We start from the raw sequence: 20,931 nt of genomic DNA on the forward strand, positions 1-20,931 counted from the left end.
ACGAAGCTGCCTGAGTTCCGCTGTAAGCCATGGTTTGTCGTTGTTAAATGTTAAATAAGTCCTAGTAGGAATGCACATATCCTCACAAAAACTGATATATGATGTAACAGTATCTGTGAGCTCATCCAGATTGGTGTCTGCAGCCTCAAAAACACTCCAATCAGTGCAGTCAAAGCAGGCTTGTAGTTCCAGGTCTGCTTCTTTGGTCCATCTCTTTTCAGTCCTTAATACAGGCTTAGCAGATTTTAATTTCTGTCTGTAGGTTGGAAGAAGATGAACCAGACAGTGATCAGATAGTCCCAAAGCTGCTCTAGGAACAGAGCGATATGCATCCTTTATTGTTGTGTAACAATGATCCAATATATTTCTGTCTCTGGTGGGGCATGTAATGTGCTGTTTGTATTTGGGCAGTTCACGTGTGAGGTTTGCTTTGTTAAAATCCCTAAGCAGTGCTGTGTTCAAACACGCGTTTGGTGCGATATACACACTCACAAGAATAAACGAGGAAAACTCCCGCGGTGAGTAGAAAGGCTTACAGTTAATAAAGAGCACTTCCAAATTAGGACAGCACATCCTCTTTAACGTTGTTACATCTGTACACTAACATTCATTGATGTAAAAGCATGTTCCACCGCCTCTTGTTTTCCCCGTTAACTCCGTGATGCGATCCGCTCTGAACAGCTGAAAGCCCGGCAGATGTAATGCACTGTCTGGAATGGCTTCACTCAGCCAGGTTTCTGTGAAGCACAAGGCAGCAGAGTTTGAAAAGAGAGAGAGCAGAGATTTGCTAGATGAATGCTCGGTAGCGTTGTTCGAAAGCCGCGCCCACGGAGCCTGACCAGCGCGCCTGCTCGTCTCACTTGCCTGTGTCTCCTAGCGCATTTCAACAACACTGCCGCGCCTCCGACTAGAATGTCAAACAAAAACGTCAGAATATTCAAAATCCGGGAAAAGATTGACTGGTGTATGCTGTCGAATGTTCAGCAGTTTGTATCTGGTAAAATGGACTGAAAAAGGATTACTAAACACAGGACAAACAAACAAAAATAACAAAACAATAGAAGCGCTCCACACCGAGGCGGCCATCCACGGCGCCATCATGATGACTATCAAGTTGACTAAACAGTATTAAACCTGTTATTAAGCCTAATTAGTATTGGCTATATAAAAGCTGTTAAAACAAGACATTATTAAAGTCTTCAATTAAAGACAACTTCACCCTGATCAATAGTGAAAGCTTAACCTACTAAAGTTATTGGTTTGTTTTGCATATTTCAATTACAATAAATCAAGCAAAAAAAAAAAAAAATGTTTACTGCAAATACTGTAATCACCTAGCTTACTCTGCATTCAGTTACTGTATGTACAGTATATTTATCCTTAACTAGTGCATTATTGTGGACCCTTAAAATAGTGTTACCTAAAAAATGCTCAAAGGCATTGTTGAAAGGTGTAATGAATATAGAAACTCTGGTTGAGACATTTGCATGTTTAGACCAAGGGGTCAAGGTTTCGCTGGTTGGCATCGCCCAGTTACTGGTAGCCTCTGCTGGTAGATGCAGTAACAAAATTATCTGGAACCAGGAGCTGTGTATTCTTACAAAGTAAGATTTTTTGTTTTATTCTTTTTTTTTTTTTTTTTTTCAAGTAACATATAAATCACAATCTTTGATTTTTAATGGTGTAACAGGGTAAGGGATGGGCAAGGAGGAGGCAGGAACCGGCTAAACAGTCAACGTAATGTTTAATGATAAAACTCAACATAAAACAATCACAAACAAATGCAGACACACATGCAACGCGGCCACGTGCGTCTCTCTCTCTCTCTCTTGAACTGGCACCTCTGGCTCGTCTTTATCCCCCTCCCGGCTGATTAGCCCGATCCAGAGAAACTTGTTATCTGCTAGCCAATCAGCTCGCTCACATGTGATATGTCAAGCCAGTCAGCTCACATGGTGTGAGCGAATAGCCAATCAACTTGCTTACTCTCTCTTTGCCTAACATTAAAATTTTCTCAGTTTGCAAGTAAACTGGTTTCAATATGCAATAGTTTTCCCTGCCCACCTCCTCATCACAAATGGGAATGACAACGAGGCTGTGAGGGATAGACTTACAGTCTCTTCAATGGCACAAATGGTATAAAGCTGTATAAAGCTCCTAGATCGAAGGGCATAGCCAGGAAATTACTTTTGGATGAGCCTCAATAAAAATGAATGGGACAAATGTTCGCCCACATTTTTTTCCTTCAAATTTTCCTTAGCAATAGAAAGGCAGTGCATTCAAACAGTTCTTTCAAACTTTCAAAAAGCAGAATTTATGCATTTTTAACTATTTTATAAATATATATTTAAAGTAAAAAAATTATCTCGAATATTCTGGGTGGGCCTGGGTCTAATTTGGGTTGGCCCAGGCCCACCCCGGCCCACCCTTGGCTACGCCAGTGCCTAGATCACATCTGATTTTCCACAACTCATGTTGTCTGGAGTTCTTTATATACTGGATGTTCTTGGACAAATATTTTATCAATGTTTTGTCCGCGGAATGATCCAAAAACACTTTAAACCGCAGAACAGCCCATTGAAGAGACTGTAAATCAATCCCTCACAGCCTCGTTGTCATTCCCATTAAAAATTAAAGATGGCGCTAGCATGAATAAGGTCTATTATCATGATTTTACACCTATTGAATGCCTTTTAGTGTGCAAGTTAGCTGATTGATCAGAAAGCTCAATAATATGGTACTTTTATAAGTCTTCAGTGAGCAAAGTAGTCAATACTTCAAAGATTTCACTCATTTCTAGTCCCCAAGGCTTAGCTATTGATGTAGTGTGCCATATGGTCCTGATATTTACATATACTGTATATGTATCATATACTGTATATTATATGATTTTGATAGTATATTTAGATAATATTTGACTGGTCATATTTTTGGTTGATTTCTTAGATGACCTAGTAATGTTGTAGTTATGCTGGGTGTTGATTATCAAGTTATTTAGTGGTGCTTGCTTAGGCAAACAACAGTATTGATCATACCGGTACTTTGGGTTAGCAACCACCTTGCAGTGTCCTAGCAGCAATACAGCAATGTGCTAACAATCACTCAACTGAATAGCAACACCCTATTTTCTAAACGCTAAGCCAGATATAAAAATGTCAACAAACCTTAGAAGTACTTCCTCACATAATGTTATATACATTTTCCTTAGCAATAGAAAGGCGGTGCATGAGGATTTAAAATGCAAATCAGCATCCAGGCACCAACGAATGATTGAAAGCTTGTTAGCAATAAGGTGAGGCATGTTGTATTAAAACATTAGAAATGTAAATCCAGGGCTGAAACTAGAAATCAACAACAAATGGAATCCAGCTGTAATTTCATCGACTAATCCTTTAGAAATTATGCATGTTGTACACCTGTCTAGGTGCAGTTACATTTATTCAGATGTTTTGTGGGTGTAGAAGGAAGGCCAGTCAAAGAGTATGATTACTGGCTCAAGCAGTCAGGCTGAAAAACAGTATAGGTTTGTAAAGAAACGGTTGCTCTGCTACAGTGATTCTCAACTGGTTTTGCTTCAGGACCCAGATTTTACATTGGACATCAAGTGGTAACCCAACACATTATCAAATTTTCTCTATTGTGCAAAAGTAAACAAAAATATCCTTAAAAGTGAATACAATTATATGCATTAATGTTACCATGAATTTCATAGGCCTAGTAATATGTACAATTTTTAACATAACATAGGCTAAACGGGAAATTTGACAATTTCAGGGCTCCAGACTGCAACTTAAATGGTCGCAAATGCGACAACAATTTTAAATATAGTCACCATTAGCGACAGTCGGCAACACTTTGTGTGTGTTCATATGTGGTTTTGTGTCAGATAATCATCTAGTGAGTGACTGAATTGCATCTTTAGAGCACACGCCAGTGTATCTTTCACTGCTTTTTACTCCTCTGCATGCAACAACACACAGCACAAGCCATGATGTCTGATTCACTTACAAATAACTCTTTTGAACCAGGTCTTTTTAATGAATCACCCGAAAAGATTCACAAAATGTGTTTGAACTCAGGAGCTCAGGTAAATAGTTTGAATCAGTCACTTTCTCAATGAATCATACATTTAAGTGAGTTCATGTTCGTTAGACTTAACATCAGTCTAATTACTGATTAATTGTTCATGTGACAACATGTAATTTAAAGGAATATTCCGAGTTCAGTACAAGTTAAGCTCAGTCAACAGCATTTGTGGCATAATATTGATTACCACAAAAAATTATTTCGACTCTTCCCTCCTTTTCTTCAAAAAAGCAAAAATGGAGGTCAAAGTGAGGCACTTACAATGGAAGTGAATGGGGCCAATGTTTTTTAGGGTTAAAAGCATAAATGTGAAGCTAATCATTTTATAAAAGCACTTACATAAATGTTTAAGTCAAAACTCATGCATTATTTGAGCTGTAAAGTTATTTAAATTGTCATTTTTACAGTCGTTTTAGGGTTTAAGGGTTTTTTGACGTTATATTGTCATGGCAATGAAGTTGTAAAATTGGATAAAACTTTACACAGAAATTATTACTAAGTGATTTTATCACACTAAAATCATGTTAACACGTATTGTTTATGTCTTGTGGCAATACTTTTGAAACAGCGAGTATTTTAATGTTCATAAGTTGGCCCCATTCACTTGTCAGGTTCCCGACACTCTAGTTAAGTATTTTTCTTCAGTGTTGGGACCTGGCACCTGTCTTTTGTGTTTGTTTTGTGTTTTGTGTTATTTTGTATTGTGTATCTAGTTTCTGGATCCTGCCACTTTGGTTAGTTTTGTTTTTAGTTGGCGGCTAGGTGCTGACACTAGTGTTATGAGCGCACATGTCTTTATTGTGTTTCCTCATTGCCATGTGAACTGTCAGTTCAGTCTTTAGTGTTACCCCGCCCCCTCTTTTACCTAGTTACTTGTTATCTGTTCCACCTATCTTGTTATCCACCTGCTCTCCCTCGTTACCCTCCTCATTTCCTCCCATATTTAACCTCCCTTTGTTTTCAGTCCTGTGCTGGTTTGTTGTGTTTTTTTGGTTTTGTTTTTTTATCCTGTTAGATGTCTGCCAAGTCGGTTCCTGTTGTGTTCTGTCTTGTCTGTTCCAGCCCTGTGTTTCCAGCCTAGCCGGTCTGCTCTGCGCTGCCCTGGACTTAGGAGTTTTCCCCTTCGGGGCGGTTTATATTTGTTTTTGTTTATATCTTTATCAATAAAGCCCTATTGCATTATTTCTGCATTTGAGTCCTCACCTTCCTCAAACCGATCCTGACATCACTTTCATTGTATGTGCCTCACTGTAACACAGGTTTTTTTTTTTTTTTTTAAAGAAAAGGAGGGACAAGTCAATTATTATTATTATTATTATTATTATTATTATTATTATTTTTTTTTTTTTTTTTGTGGTAATCAACATTATGCCACAAGTGCTGTCGATTGGGCTTAACTTGTATTGAACCTGTCACATATTCCCTGTTTTTGTGTTGACTTTTATGTTGAAATTCTTGTTTAGTTCCTGTTTCCTGTTAGTTTGTAGTCCTTTTGTAGTTTCATTTTATGATTGGTTTTCCCCTGATTGTTTTCCCCAGGTGTTCCTCATTTCCTTGTTTGCCCATGTGTATTTAAGCCCTTGTTTCCCCTGGTTTCTTTGTCAGTCTTCACGTGTTGTCATGTTCTGTGCTTGGTTTCCCGTGTTTTTGTTTCATTCTATTCTGAGTTACTTTGTTTATTTTTGGTTTCCATTAAAAGCTGCATTTAGATCCTCATTCCACGTATGCCTCATTACAGAAAGACTGACCATCCGAAATGGATCTAGCAGTGTACTTTGTCCAGTTGAGCCGAGCAAACTTACCAATTAGAGAATACTCTCATCTGTTTAGCACCGTTGCCAGATACACGGGATTTACCAATTCCCACTTGAAGTCCTTGTATCAGATCGACATCCTAGCTCACAAGTGGAGGGAATTGCCGGAGACCGGTGATTACACGTGGGAGGAATATGTGGAGTTAATTTTAGAGAAATTTGCTTCAGGGAAATCTCCTCTCTCAACCCCGGTTCAGGTTTCCGAGTCTTCCACACCTCAGCCTGTTCCATGTCATTTAACAGCAACACCTCAGCCTGCTCAACGCCATGCCACAGCTATGCCTGAGTCTGCTACATGCCATGTCACCACCAAGTTTAAGTCTACTCCACGCCATGCCACAACCCAGCCTCCCATGGCCCTTGTTTCCAAGTTAAATTATCCACCACTTATGTCGGTACGTAGGATCATGAAGACCCTTCCTCACAGCTTGTCAGTACTCATGCCTGCCACGGCCAACGAGCCTACGCCCACGCCTGCCACGGCCAACGAGCCTACGCCCACGCCTGCCACGGCCAACGAGCGTACGCCCACGCCTGCCACGGACAACGAGCCTACGCCCACGCCTGCCACGGCCAACGAGCCTACACCCACGCCTGCCACGGCCAACGAGCCTACGCCCACGCCTGCCACGGCCAACGAGCCTACGCCCACGCCTGCCACGGCCAACGAGCCTACGCCCACGCCTGCCATGGCCAATGAGCCTACGCCCATGGCCAAAGAGCCTACACCCATCCCTGCCACGGCCAACGAGCCCAAGCTTGCCACGGCCAACAAGCTAGAAGCCTCGTCCGTCCCAGAGCCGGCATTGCCAGCATCATCCGTCCCAGAGCCAGCGTTGTCAACTTCAGCCATCCGGAGGAGGAGAAGGGGAAGAAAAGTTTCTGTTCCCGAGTCTCTTCCCGTGTACATGACCACAGAGATCATTCCCGAGTCTCCGCCCATGCCCACGACCACGGAGGTCGTTCCCGAGTCTCTGCCCATGCCCACGACCACGGAGGTCGTTCCCGTGTCTCCGCCCATGCCCACGACCACGGAGGTCGTTCCCGAGTCTCCGCCCTTGCCCACGACCACAGAGGCCGTTCCCGAGTCTCCGTCCATGCCCACGACCACAGAGGTCGTTCTCGAGTCTCCGCCCATGCCCATGACCACAGAGGTCGTTCCTGAGTCTCATCCCACGAACATGACCACAGTGGTCATTCCTGAGTCTCCGCTCATGCCCACAACCACGGAGGTCGTTTCCCAGTTTTTGCCCATGTTCTCGACCACGGAGGTCGTTCCCGAGTCTCCTCCCATGCCCACGACCACAGAGGTCGTTCCCGAGTCTCTGCCCATGCCCATGATTACAGAGGTCGTTCCCGAGTCTCATCCCATGAACACGACCACGGAGGTCGTTTCCGATTCTCTGCCCATGCTCCACATTTTTTAAGCCAAGCTATTCGAAATATATGGATGAGCAAGGCCCCGATCCAGAGATGTTTAAAGAGCTTCACACCGCAACAAACTTGGCGCTGCGAGCTACGAAAGCTACCATTCAGGCCATCGGAAAAGCATTAAGCAACCTGGTAGTCTTTCACGGACATGTGTGACAAGGAGAAAGCCGCCCTCCTTGACACTCCAGTGTCACATGATGGCCTCTTCAGCAATGCCATGGGGTTTTTTTTCTGAGTGCTTCATTACTGCTCAAAAACAGTCACAGGCAATGAGGCATTTTTTACTTAAGAGGAGCAGTGCTGCCTCTTACCCAGCCCACTCCCACTCTACCTCTGGTCAGCGGCTGACAAATAACCCCGCTCTCACTGCCCACGTGCCACCAAAAGACACTGTGGTACCAGCAGTAAAGCTGCGTAAACCATGGCCCAAGCGAAAGCACCCGCCATCCCAACGCGAACCATGGCTGAGGGAAAAACCCCCCCAGACAGCAGAAATGTTCCTGATGGGTCCAGCCCCGTAAAGAGGAAACTAGAGCCAGCCGTTGTTCTCAGCTCAACACCAAAGAAGGCTTGAGTCAAGGCACACAGCATTTCCCCCCTCTTCCCCACCACAGGAACAGGATTTTGTGTTAAATACTGCTTATTTGTGTTCTGCTCAAATAAAGAATGTTCTTGCAAAAAAGAAAAAAGCGGCCATTGTAAAACAATGGAACACTCACACATTCTCAATAAAAGAGCAATTTACTCCAACGTTTCTCACACACACACTATGATCAACCACTTCCCTGTGGCAAGCGGCACTTTGCCTCATGTAGCGAGCAAATCAATAAGCCAGCTGTCTCGCTGTGCGGATACGTGGCGAACTCTTACGGGCATGTCAGTTTATCATGCCCCACACACCATGGCTAACCGCTTCTCTATGGTGAGCAGCACCCCATCTCCTATAGTAAGCGAATCAGTAAGCCTGCTATCTCGCTGCGCAGACAAGCGGCGAGCTCTCACATGGTATCAGTTTATCACACACCGCACACCATGGCCAACTGCTTCCCTATGGCAAAGGGCATCCCATCTAATGTAGGGAGAAAATCTATAAACCCACTGTCTTGCTGCGCGGATGCCTGGTGAACTCTCACAGGAGTATCAAATTGGGTGTTGAACACTATAGAACATGGCTAGACAAATCAGTTTGTATGCTGGCCACCTTGCTTCAACAGCATTCTGCAATCTGTGGTCCCACCACAGGGTATACTGTATTGCATGCAGAGATTAAAAATCTCCTTGCAAAAAATGCAAGGAGACTCTACTGGACTGAGATGCCCACAGTGGGGTTTACAGCTGCTATTTTCTCATTCTAAAGAAAGACGGCAAGCTCCGACCTATTCTAGTTCTGAGATGCCTGAATCATACCCTTGCAAAGCGCCAATTTAAAATGATAACTCAGAAACAGATCTTATCGCACATCCATCCACAGGACTAGTTTGAATCAATAGACATGAAGGATGCATACTTTCATGTACTGATTGCGCCGTGCCACAGGTAGTTTTTGAGATTCGTGTTTGAGGGAACTGCGTATCAATTCAAAGTCCTTCCTTTCGGTCTGTCTCTGGCTCCCCGCATGTTCACGAAATATATTGATGCGGCACTCACCCTATTGAAAATGAGTGGTGTGCATGTGTTGAATTACCTGGACGATTGGCTGTTACTAGCCTAATCAGAGGCTCTGCTGATGAACACAGAGACTGATTGTTTTGCCATCTGGAATGTCTGGGTTTGAATGAACGAATAGCACACTTTCCCCCAGCCAACAAATCTTCTTTTTAGGAGTTCAGCTCAACTCTGTGAGCATGCGAGCACACCTCACTAGTGAACGTGTACAGGCCATTCTTCAGTGTCTGTCTCTGTTCAAACTGGGGAAAACATCCTCTGATGTCTTTTCAGAAAATACTGGATTTTATGGCGGCAGCATCCTCCATCATGCCTTTAGGTATGTTACACATGAGACGTCTCCAGTATTGGCTCAAATAATATGTACAGCAGCAAGCCTGGCACCACGGGTGCAAGCGCATTCAGGTAACTTTCCACTGTCTGGCTGCTTTAGCACTATGGACAGCTCCAGCCTTCTATCAGCAAGGTGTTAAGCTGGGTCAAGTATGCAGATGAAAAGTGGTGACCACGGATGCGCCCAACACGGGTTGGGGCACGGTGTGCGATGGACGGCCAGCTGTCAGCACATGGACAGGTGCAAAGTGAGCGTGGCACATCAACCACCTAGAACTACTGACTGTCTTTCTAGCCTTGAAGGCTTTCCATTCCAACATTGTGAATCATCAGATTTTTATTCATTCGGACAACATGTGGTTGCGTACATAAATCGCCAAGGCGGAACCCGATCACCACAATTGATGTGCATAACACAACGCATCCTCTAATGAAGCAGGCGTCATCCTCTCCCTACATGCGACATATGTTCTGGGCTACCTGAATTACAGAGCGGACCTACTATCACGCCAGGGAGCACTGCCGGGGGAGTGGCGGCTTCACCCTCAGACAGTTCTGAGGATTTGGGAAGTATTCGACAGAGTGGAAGTCGACCTATTCGCCTCTGAGGAGAACACCCACTGTCCCCTCTGGTACTCAATGTCCCAAGCCCCGCTGGGGGTGGACGCATTGGCACACAAGTGGCTGGCGAAATGCAAATATGCATTTCCCCTGATACGCCTCCTTCACTCTGTCATAAGCAAAGTCCGATAAGTGGAAATTGTCAAACCAGTCCTGGTTTCCGAAGATGATAGAGTTATTAGACAGCCCTCCGTGGGAAATACTACTGAGGAAGGACCTCCTCTCTCAGGCGTAAGGCATGATTTGGCATTGCCAGCCAGAACTGTGGAACCTGCATGTGTGGCCCCTGAACGGAGCACATCAAACCAGCTGTAATTGGCTCAGTCGGTGATAAACACCATTTACATGCTAGAGCACCATCCTACAAGACGTCTCTATGTACTAAAATGGCAGGTGTTTGCAACCTGGTGCTCTTCGTGTAGTGTAGAGCCAGTAAACTGATCCATAGCTGAGATCCTTACGTTCCTTCAAGAGTGATTAGATTCTGGTCTTACCCTGTCAACGCTCAAGGTTTGTGTAACGATGATCTTGGCGTTTCATACCCCAGAGGCAGGTTCCTCTATAGGCAGACACGATCTGATCATAAAATTCCTTAAGGCGGCTTAACCCCCTTCGCCCTGCTATGTTGCCGACCTGGGACCAAAATTTAGTGCTGAAAGCACTCATGAATCCCCCATTCAGACCGCTGGAATCGGTTGAGTTGCATGTGCTTTCATTAAAGACTACACTACTGTTGGCATTTTCCTCATTTAAAAGAGTGGGTGACATACAAGCACTGTCAACTGATTGCTCATGTGTGGAGTTCAGACCAGGCCTTTCAAAGGCCTCGATTAAACCTAGAAAAGGCTACGTGCCTAAGATTTTATCAACTCCCTTCTAGGCTCAGATGGTTCGTCTGCAAGCTTTCTGTCCCCCACCATTTAATTCAGATGAAGAGCAGTCTATGCATTTGTTATGCCCGGTGCAGGCACTGCACACATATGTTGAGCACACCCACAAGTTTCAGAGCTCTTTATTTGTTTAGGAGGTCACACAAAAGGCATGTCCGTCTCCAAACACAGGCTCTGTCACTGGATTGTCGATGCGATCGCCCTCACCTACAAATCACAAGGCATGAGTTGCCCTATTGGAGTCAAAGCGCATTCAACTGGAGGCATGGCATCCTCATGGGCACGGACAAACGGGGTCTCCTTACAGGACATATGTTTGGCAGCAGGATGGTTTTCACAAAGCACGTTCGCACACATTCAAAACACGGTTTTACAACCTTGATGTGGCATCATCTCTTCACAAGTCCTCTCTGTCTAGAGTGCTTTTTATGTCCAGCGGGTAAGCTTAATCCCTCTGTTGCAGGTAGGCTACCTGTTATATTAATTCAGCCACCAATATGTAAGCTGTGGTTATAATACCCCCTCTGAACTCACAAGCACTCACTATAAAAAATAAAACCTACTTTTCCAACCAAGTTTGTGAAAGGGTTAAAATCACACTATGTGTATCTCTATAGATTCCCAGGCTATATTAACCCCCATCTGGTACTACCCATGTAGGGTTTTTCATTATATATACACTTAAAGCATATCTTATATTCGTCGGCCTACAGTCCTGTCATTACTTAAACATGTCTGTATTCAAGTGTGTTATCATTGAGGGTGTGACATCACATAGTGTGGCGGGATGGGATTCTGTTCCCCATAGCAATGTCGTGTGGACTGAATCGAAAGGGAACATCTCTGGTTACGCATGTAACCTCGGTTCCCTGAGATGAAGGGAACGATACATTGCGAAAGCTGGCCGCACTACTACTTCAGTGACTTGAGGAAAGAGTAATGCCCTCTGTCCCTTAGTCAGAAAATCTAAAGTAATGATGCTTGAGTACCCACTTATATACTCCTAATGCATGCCTAAAGGGGCAGTGCTCAAACATCATTGCCAATCAGAAGATTGGTGTTATAATACAAGGGTTTCAATTAGGTTGTCGAGAAAAGTACTTTCCCCTTAGCAATGTCTCGTTCCCTTCATCTCAGGGAACCGAGGTTACATGTGTAATTGGAGGTGTTATCAGTCTTTCTTTTCTTCTGCTTTCTATCTTGCTTCTGAACAGCCATCTAAATCAAGTACTTCTGTAATTTGGCAACGAAAAACAGCCATTTGGCTCCGAAATGTTTCTGTTAAGGAGCCAGTGACTGAATTTTTTTTTTTTTTTTTCATAATTTCTCTTTAAATTGTAATGTGACTGTGTCAGGCTTGAACAAATGTTTTGGCACCAAAAAATGTATCCTCACTTTGAGTGAAACCATATTTTATGTAGCCTGGGTCATATTTTTTACCTTGTGTAGTTTTGCTTGTGGATGTTGAGAATGAGGGTATATCATGCAACCTGTCAATGATGGCATGTAAGGTCTACCTATGCCAAAAAACAACAACAACAACAACAACAAAAAAAAAAACCTGAAAATCTTTGATGTGCATCCTCAGCAACAAAAAATATGGGAAATGTTTCTCCTTTTGAAAGCTGAAATGCTTTTTTTATGTTGCTGTCTTAACTATGCACAATTAAATGGTTAATTGCATTTTATTTCACATTTAACACTGTTATTGCCTTGCTGTCCGCTACCTAACTGAAGAGAACAGAACAGAACAGAACAGAATAGAATAATTGAGAACCAATTCTATAATATTGCTTTAATAGTCTAAGAGTATTTAAAATGGTTTCATTGGCTGAAGTAATTATGATCTTCTTCAACATTCTTTGCCCATATAATGAACGTGTGAGATAAAAGGAAGACTTTGGATCACTGCTTCTACTGCTATTTTCGTCTGTTTTGGGGCTCTTTCCATAACGCCTGGCTCAGAAAACAAAAGGAGGGTGTCAATCAGGATGGTGTCAATCAATGCTCAGAGAGCACCCAAGAGATGATCTGTTTTATTAAATGTTCCTCTATTAAGCTCCATATACTTGGGCTGTAGATCATTTAAACAAAGTCGTTAATCATGTGCAGGCATGGAAAGTTGAAACAATGGAGAGTAGAGAGGAGATTATGGGTGAAACAGCCATGAACTTGCACACAGCCTGAGAGAGGCTTTTCATTGCAAGCTGAGATGGTACAGGCGATGAGCCTTTAAAAAATATTGGAATGATTCACAGTGCTTCAGTTGAGCATCTCCACAAAAATGGTTTCTCCACTGTATCTGGACACATAATATACCTATTCTGACTCAGCTGTAGTTTTTTTTTTTTTTTTTTTTTGCATCCGATAGAAACACAAAGCGTTTGTAAATCACTCAACTGTCAGAGATAACGTCATTTAGGAGTAAACCTGTGAGGTGGGGACAATATTGTTAATATTGGGAATAATTATTCTTCATGTCATTAACCTACAGTTAAAGTCAGAAGTGTACATACACTTAGGTTGAAGTCATTAAAACTCATTTTTTAATCACTCCACAGACTTAATATTAGCAAACTATAATTTTGGCAAGTCGTTTTTGGACATCTACTTTGTGCATGACATGAGTCTTTTTTCCAGAAATTGTTTACAGAAAGACTGTTTCACTTTTAATTGACTATATCACAATTCCAGTGGGTCAGAAGTTTACATACACTAAGTTAACTGTGCCTTTAAGCAGCTTGGAAAATTCCAGAACATTATGTCAAGGCTTTAGACAATTAGCCAATTAGCTTCTGATAGGAGGTGTACTGAATTGGAGGTGTACCTATGGATGTATTTAAAGGCCTCATTTCAAACTCAGTGCCTCTTTGCTTGACATCATGGGAAAATCAAAAGAAATCAGCCAAGACCTCAGAAAAGAAACTGTGGACCTCCACAAGTCTGGTTCATCCTTGGGAGCAATTCCCAAATGCCTGAAGGTACTACTTTCATCTGTACAAACAATAGTATGCAAGTATAAACAACATGGGACCACACAGCCATCATACCGCTCAGGAAGGAGACACATTCTGTCTCCTAGAGATGAATGTAATTTGGTGTGAAAAGTGCAAATCAATCCCAGAACAACAGCAAAGGACCTTGTTAAGATGCTGGAGGAAACAGGTAGATAAGTATCTATATCCACAGTAAACCGAGTCCTATATCGACATAACTTGAAAGGCTGCTCAGCAAGGAAGATTCCACTGCTCCAAAAACACCATAAAAAAGCCAGACTACAGTTTGCAAGTGCACATGGGGACAAAGATCTTACTTTTTGGAGAAATGTTCTCTGGTCTAATGAAACAAAATTGTAACTGTTTGGCCATAATGACCATTGTTATATTTGGAGGAAAAAGGGTGAGACTTGCAAGCCGAAGAACACCATCCCAACTGTGAAGCATGGGGGTTGCAGCATCATGTTGTGGGGGTGCTTTGCTCCAGGACAGACTGGTACACTTCACAAAATAGATGGCATCATGAGGAAGGAAATTTTTGTCGCTATATTGAAGCAACATCTCAAGACATCAGCCAGGAAGTTAAAGCTCAGTCACAAATGGGTCTTCCAAATGGACAATGACCCCAAGCATTCCTCCAAAGTTGTGGCAAAATGGCTTACGGACAATAAAGTCAAGGTATGGAGTGGCCATCACAAAGCCCTTACCTCAATCCGATAGAAAATGTGTGTAGAACTGAAAAAGCATGTGCGAGCAAGGAGGCCTTCAAACCTGACTCAGTTACAGCAGTTCGGTCTGGAGGAATGGGCCAAAATTCCAGCAACTTATTGTGAGAAGCTTGTGGAAGGCTACTCAAAATTTTTTACCCAAGTTAAACAATTTAAAGGCAATGCTACCAAATACTAGCAAAGTGTATGTAAACTTCTGACCCACTGGTAATATGATGAAAGGAATAAAATCTGAAATAAATAATTATCTCTTTTATAATTCTGATATTTTACATTCTTAAAATAAAGTAGTGAACCAAACTGACCTTATGCAGGGAATGTTTTCTACGATTAAATGTCAGGAATTGTGAAAAAGTTTAAATGTATTTGGCTAAGGTGTATATTAGGAGTATTAATAATATTGATAACAATATTGCTAATTTGTGTTGTTAATTTTATGGCTAACAATATATGTTTGGAACAATAAACAACATTTGACAACATTTATTTAACCAAAAACAATGATAAACAGCAATATTTTGAGAGTGCCACATTGTTTACACTTTTTGGGGAAATCAGCCTACCAATGGCAATGGATAACTTACATGTACAGTTTTCTCTGCATATTAACTTGGAAAAGAGAAAGTATTTTAACCCTAAAAATTATATGGCCATCTACTTTTTGGCTCTAATTTTTACATGAAGTGGTCTTTTGATCTCTGTAGGTATTCCTTCATGAACGTGTCTTTAACCATGCAAACTGACTTTTTAAAAATTTTGTTAAATATTTTTTATAATATAAGAGAGTTTGCATCACTACCCCTAGAATGCATATGTTTGAAGTTTGAAGGAATATAAAGACATTTAAGGGTCAAAACTCCTGAAGAGAAATAGTCCGGCGTCTCATAGCAGTCATAGTGTGCATGCGCCAAATGCCTGTATATGCGCACACATCATATGGAGTATACATTGACAGGCTTGCATTCGACTGTACGCAGACGCTGAGCATTCATGTCAAAATCGAAGCATACTTTGGGCTTTATAAGCATTAATATTTCACTCTATTACTCACACTGTTATCCTATGATAATGGAACAACTTTTGTCTAAAGCATCATTTGAAAAACTATAAATTTTAACGGTTCTATTACAGACACCTATTTACACACTTATTCCAATGAGATTAGCTTTCGCAGTAGCTCACCTGATAGAGTGTTGGACTTTGGACCTGGAAGACAGAGGTTCAAGCCTAACCATTTGAAACAAAAGTGTCATAGAAGTTAAACGAAATGAAGTAGTTGCTTCAGAAAATGTGCTATATATATATATATATATATGTGTGTGTGTGTGTGTATACATACCGATCAGCCACAACATTAAAACCACATGCCTAATATTGTGTAGGTCCCCCTTGCCAAAACAGCGCCAACCCGCATCTCAGAATAGCATTCTGAGATGCTCTTCGTCTCACCACAATTGTACAGAGCAGTTATCTGAGTTACCATAGACTTTGTCAGTTCGAATCAGTCTGGCCATTCTCTGTTGACCTCTCTCATCAACAAAACATTTCCATCCACAGAACTGCTGCTCACTGGATGTTTTTCGTTTTTGGCACCATTCTGAGTAAATTCTAGAGACTGTTGTGCATGCAAATCCCAGGAGATCAGCAGTTACAGAAATACTCAAACCAGCCCATCTGGCACCAACTATTATACACAATATTAGGCAGGTGGTTTTAATGTTGTGGCTTATCGGTGTGTGTGTGTGTGTGTGTGTGTGTGTGTGTGTGTGTGTGTGTGTGTGTGTATATATATATATATATATATATATATATATATTTTTTTCTTTTTTTCTTTTTTTTATTCGTATAAACTGCATATGTGAAAAATGTTTTGTTGAGTAGCTTGTATTAGGTAAAAATGTCCTTCATATGGTTACATCTAAATTAACTGCTTTTTTTAAATGAAAAATATCATTTAATATGACTAAATCAACCTGATTACTTTAAGTTATGCCAACAAAAGTCTTTTTGTAAGGTTAGATCAGGTAAAAATATGCCCTCAATTTAAATATTACCCCTTTTGCAGTGTAGGCTATATGACATCTAAAGCTTTTTGGTAAATGAAATTAGTAAATTCCATGTGCTCTCTTTTTAATTTTACCCATTATTGGTTACTACAGTAGCATAAAGTTGATTCTGGACTTAACTACTATAAAATGTATATCTTATATACTTAGGATAACGTCTTGCGCTAAACACCCCCCCCCCCCCCTTCGAAATGATTGCTTTAACTTTACAGTGTATTTATTTATTTATTTATTTATTTATTTATTTATTTTTATCTTCATTTCTTTTGCACAAAATGCTGTCCATGTCAGAAGAACAGCTAACTGCTGTATTTGATCACAGTTGTGTAATGAAAGAGGGTCCAACAAATGGGGGCATTGGTTCAGTAGTGAGCTGTTGTAAGCCCAGAATCAAAGCTCTTTGGGGAAATTAGTGACCTGAGGATGCTTTCTAAAACCAATGGGCAGTAAAGTACCAGAGCTTCTGCTGTATTACATTAACTGCAGTGTGGCTCATTTGTAAAGTGTCACCCTCTCCCCTGCTGTAAACTAAAACTAAATCTATCTGATGTACTGTTGTGGACTGTGGTTTCGGGGGCTTGTGGTGTTGTCAGGGAGCAAGTGTGTGTGATCTTGAGGCACGTGATCTTATTTGCTTTGGTGTGTGGTGCTTTTCTGTCAGTGGCATGTCTGTGATTTCTCCAGCTTGGAACATCATTCACTTCTGTCCAGATTGTGTTTGTTTTAGCTGGCAGATAGAAGAAGCTTGTAGAACAGGAAATAAAAGCAGCGTTGAATGCCCTGGCAATTTTAAATGTAATTGTTTTCAAATAGATTGTGACACTGATAATGATGTTTCAATGACATTGGGTATATGTTTACTTATCTGTCTGATTGTTCTACAAGCAGGGCTGTTTCTGAGCAAATGGGGGTCCTAAGCAAAATCCTACTTGGAGGCCCCTTACAATCCAAAGCCTATCTGTCTCCAGATCATTACATCTTCCCTTCTCTCTCGGGCCACAAGGGGCCCCCTATACCTGTCTAATTGAGCCATAATGGATGCCTGAGTCTTACTCGCAGCTTTTAGTATATACTATATACTGTGTGTATATATATATATATATATATATATATATATATATATATATATATATATATATATAAACCCTAGTGGCAAACTTCATGACCAAATTATTTTAAATTCAGAACAGTAATATTGCTCACATCACACAAATGAAAGATTGTCATATATTGAGCTGAGCATGTTTATGTCCATTAAATCATAGTGAGCCATAGTGCCAGAAGATCTTGTTTTAACACAATAACAACAAAAAAGAAAAGATTTCCTGTTAATAGTTTCAACATCAGAGACCTCACATGTCACTTTTCCCACAGTTCAGAACCACTGGAATGGACAGCAGCAATTAACTAATCTGACCACCAAAGACAACAGTCGTAACCTGAATGCACAACGCAAATGTAATGTAGACATGGCAGTCTATATTCCTTAATATATATTTTTTAAACAGACACTGCACCCTAATGTTAGAACTATAAAACAGACATAACTCAAGAAGGACATGATTGCCAGATCACCACTTCATAGCCTCAGACTAACCAGACACAATGACCTAGTATCTATGACCTAGTATCAATAAAACAGATTTTTAATAAATACATTAACTTACCTTTACTTGAACACAAAATCCATGCATCTCTCCTTGTGAATGAACATTTTCATCACTTTGTTGTAAAAGTCACCCCCTTGTTGAAGTTTTGATAGCCTCTCTTTCTCAATTTATAATTGAAATTAACTTTGCCAAATCCATGTAGGATGTCGATGCTTACACTATAGCCATTTTAGTGCTTAATAATGCATTAGTTACATGAATTTGAACGTGTTGACACAAAACTAAAATCTAGCCTATCAGATAGCGTGACTGAAGGAAGGAGCATTCTATTTGGCTTACTCATTTGGTAAGCATGCTTACCTTGGCCATTTGTATTAACAGGTGTGATTCAGTTTGAACCTACACTGTTGAATGAAAGGGTGGTAAACAATTATTTTACTCAGAGAAAGCATAACATAAAGTGCTTGTACCTGAGGGTGGCGCCAAAGCGAATACATGAATAACTGTCTGTGCTGCTCAACTGAGATGAAAGATGATGAATTTGAACAAAAACAGTGGTTTATATTAACAATTATATTTAAATATTTCATAGTGTCATTTTTCTTTTCACCCTTCTGTTAGGTAAGCATTGCTTACCTTGCTTATATGGACGGCACGTCCCTGCTACATGGTATACATAGTAATTATCTTTGTGTTTCCCACATGTTCTATGTGTTTGACCTTACAGTCTAGGGGAAAGCAAATTGTTTTGCTAACTATTTCGCGCTGTGGTTTGCGAGTAATCACACCCTTAGGCCATCTGCCTCACCAACACAGAAATGCCTTTGAGAGGAATATTTCACAAGCACTTGCTGAACTATGATACATTTTTCAAAACTCCTAGGACTTTCCATTGGGTCCCTGCAGCAGCCATCATTGGGCTATCCAAGCGGAAAAACACATATCCACTGGTTGAATAAATGGGTGGTAATGGTGTCATTTTTAATGTTTCTCTGTTTCTTTTGTAGACACATCGAGAATTGGACAGGATTGCAGATTCTTAAGGATGTTGACATGGAACTGTACACAGGACTCCAGAGACTGTGAGTATTCCAAAACTCGACCCTTACTCGTCTAATGTTCATGAGCAGTGATTGTAGACCTTGCTCATACCAGATGCTTCATGAGCAGCTGTTGCTAATAACACCACTACATCAGCATATCTGCCATATTGGAAAGGTCAAGATGCAAATTTAAATATACAATATACATGAGTAAAGTAAAAAAAAATAAAAAATAATAATAAAAAAATCTAAATTAAACAGAGTATTAATAAAACTCTTGTAAATAATATACAGTAGATTGGCCATCATAAACCCCATTCACACCTGGCATTAATATGTGTTATCCGATCACAATCGGATAGCATATAACCACATTAAAAGCCATCAAAATCACCCAAGATGCATTGGAATAGCATCACTAAAACCATATTTGGCTGTGGTCAGGGACGGATTCTGACCACATTCATTCAATGTAAAAATACAAATGCATTTTCATTGTCCACATATAGCTACGTACATAATTGATGTAATGAGGTTGCTAGCATTATTGAACATTATGAATGATTTGAAATATGTTTTAAAATGTGGTACATGATGGAAAAATGATCTCTGATGTAACATGTCAGTGTCGTTTTCCATTTTGTGTGGATAAGTGTGATTGGATCTCTATCTGATCACAATGGAGATGCATTAGAATGCAAGGTGTAAATGCAATTAAGTCCAGCCTAAGAATATCCACATGCTATTTGGGTATGATACACATGCTAATGCCAGGTGTAAAGACCTTATTCACAGTAGTGCCATATTAGATTTTTGACTGAATGAAAACGAAGCTGCGAGGAATAGACTTAGTGTCGCTCTAATGGCATCAACTGTATAAAGCTCAGAGATCACATTTACATTACATATACATTTATTCATTTAGCAGACACATCAGTGAAACAATCCATAACCCTTTAAACAACACTACAACCCATTGAAGAGACTGTAAGTCTATCCCTCACAGCCTTGTTGTCATTCAGGTCAAAAATTAAAGATGGCACAACTGTAAATAAGTTCCATAGAGCACACCCTGATGGCATGAAGCTTCTAATTAAAGTGATGGGACTAGTGGTCATAAATACAATGGGTTGAATAAAGCAAGGTCATAAACCAAAAATTAATCTAGTAATCCAAAAACATTGATAATATATTTATTCAGTAACACTTTACAATAAGGTTGTATTTGTTTGCATTAGTTAACTACTTTAGTTGACATGAACTAACAATGAACAGTCCTTTTAAAGCACTTATTTATCTTGATTAATGTTAATTCTAACATATATTAATACTTTTTTTTTACATTAAAAGTTGTATGTTAACATTAGTTAGTGCATTATGAACTAACTCCTTTGCATGAGTGGGTATTAGGCTGTAAAATCCATACAATGTATATGTTTATATACATACAGTATATTTAGTTACATATACAGTATGAATTTATAAAAAAGATTAAAAAAAAAAGTCTGGTGGAGAAAACTTGACCATCTGCTGCAGATCCAGACCTCCCTCAGAGTTTCATCACTCCCACTTATGCATTTTCCTTCACCTCTGTCAAACCCCTCCCATCGATCTCCTCCCTATCCTCTATTCCTCACACCCTCAGGAC

General features: G+C 40.7%; 1 protein-coding gene across 1 annotated transcript in view; it reads left to right on the forward strand.

Moving 5' to 3' along the window:
* Positions 1-20,931, forward strand: part of LOC127444804 (NT-3 growth factor receptor-like) — a 214,359-nt gene that overhangs the window by 26,799 nt on the left and 166,629 nt on the right. The window contains exon 2 of the mRNA XM_051704347.1: positions 19,248-19,322. Coding sequence (XP_051560307.1) covers positions 19,248-19,322 — 75 coding nt within the window. The remainder of the gene's footprint in view (positions 1-19,247; positions 19,323-20,931) is intronic.

This window comes from Myxocyprinus asiaticus, chromosome 1, assembly GCF_019703515.2.
Source record: "Myxocyprinus asiaticus isolate MX2 ecotype Aquarium Trade chromosome 1, UBuf_Myxa_2, whole genome shotgun sequence".
Lineage (NCBI taxonomy): Eukaryota > Metazoa > Chordata > Actinopteri > Cypriniformes > Catostomidae > Myxocyprinus > Myxocyprinus asiaticus.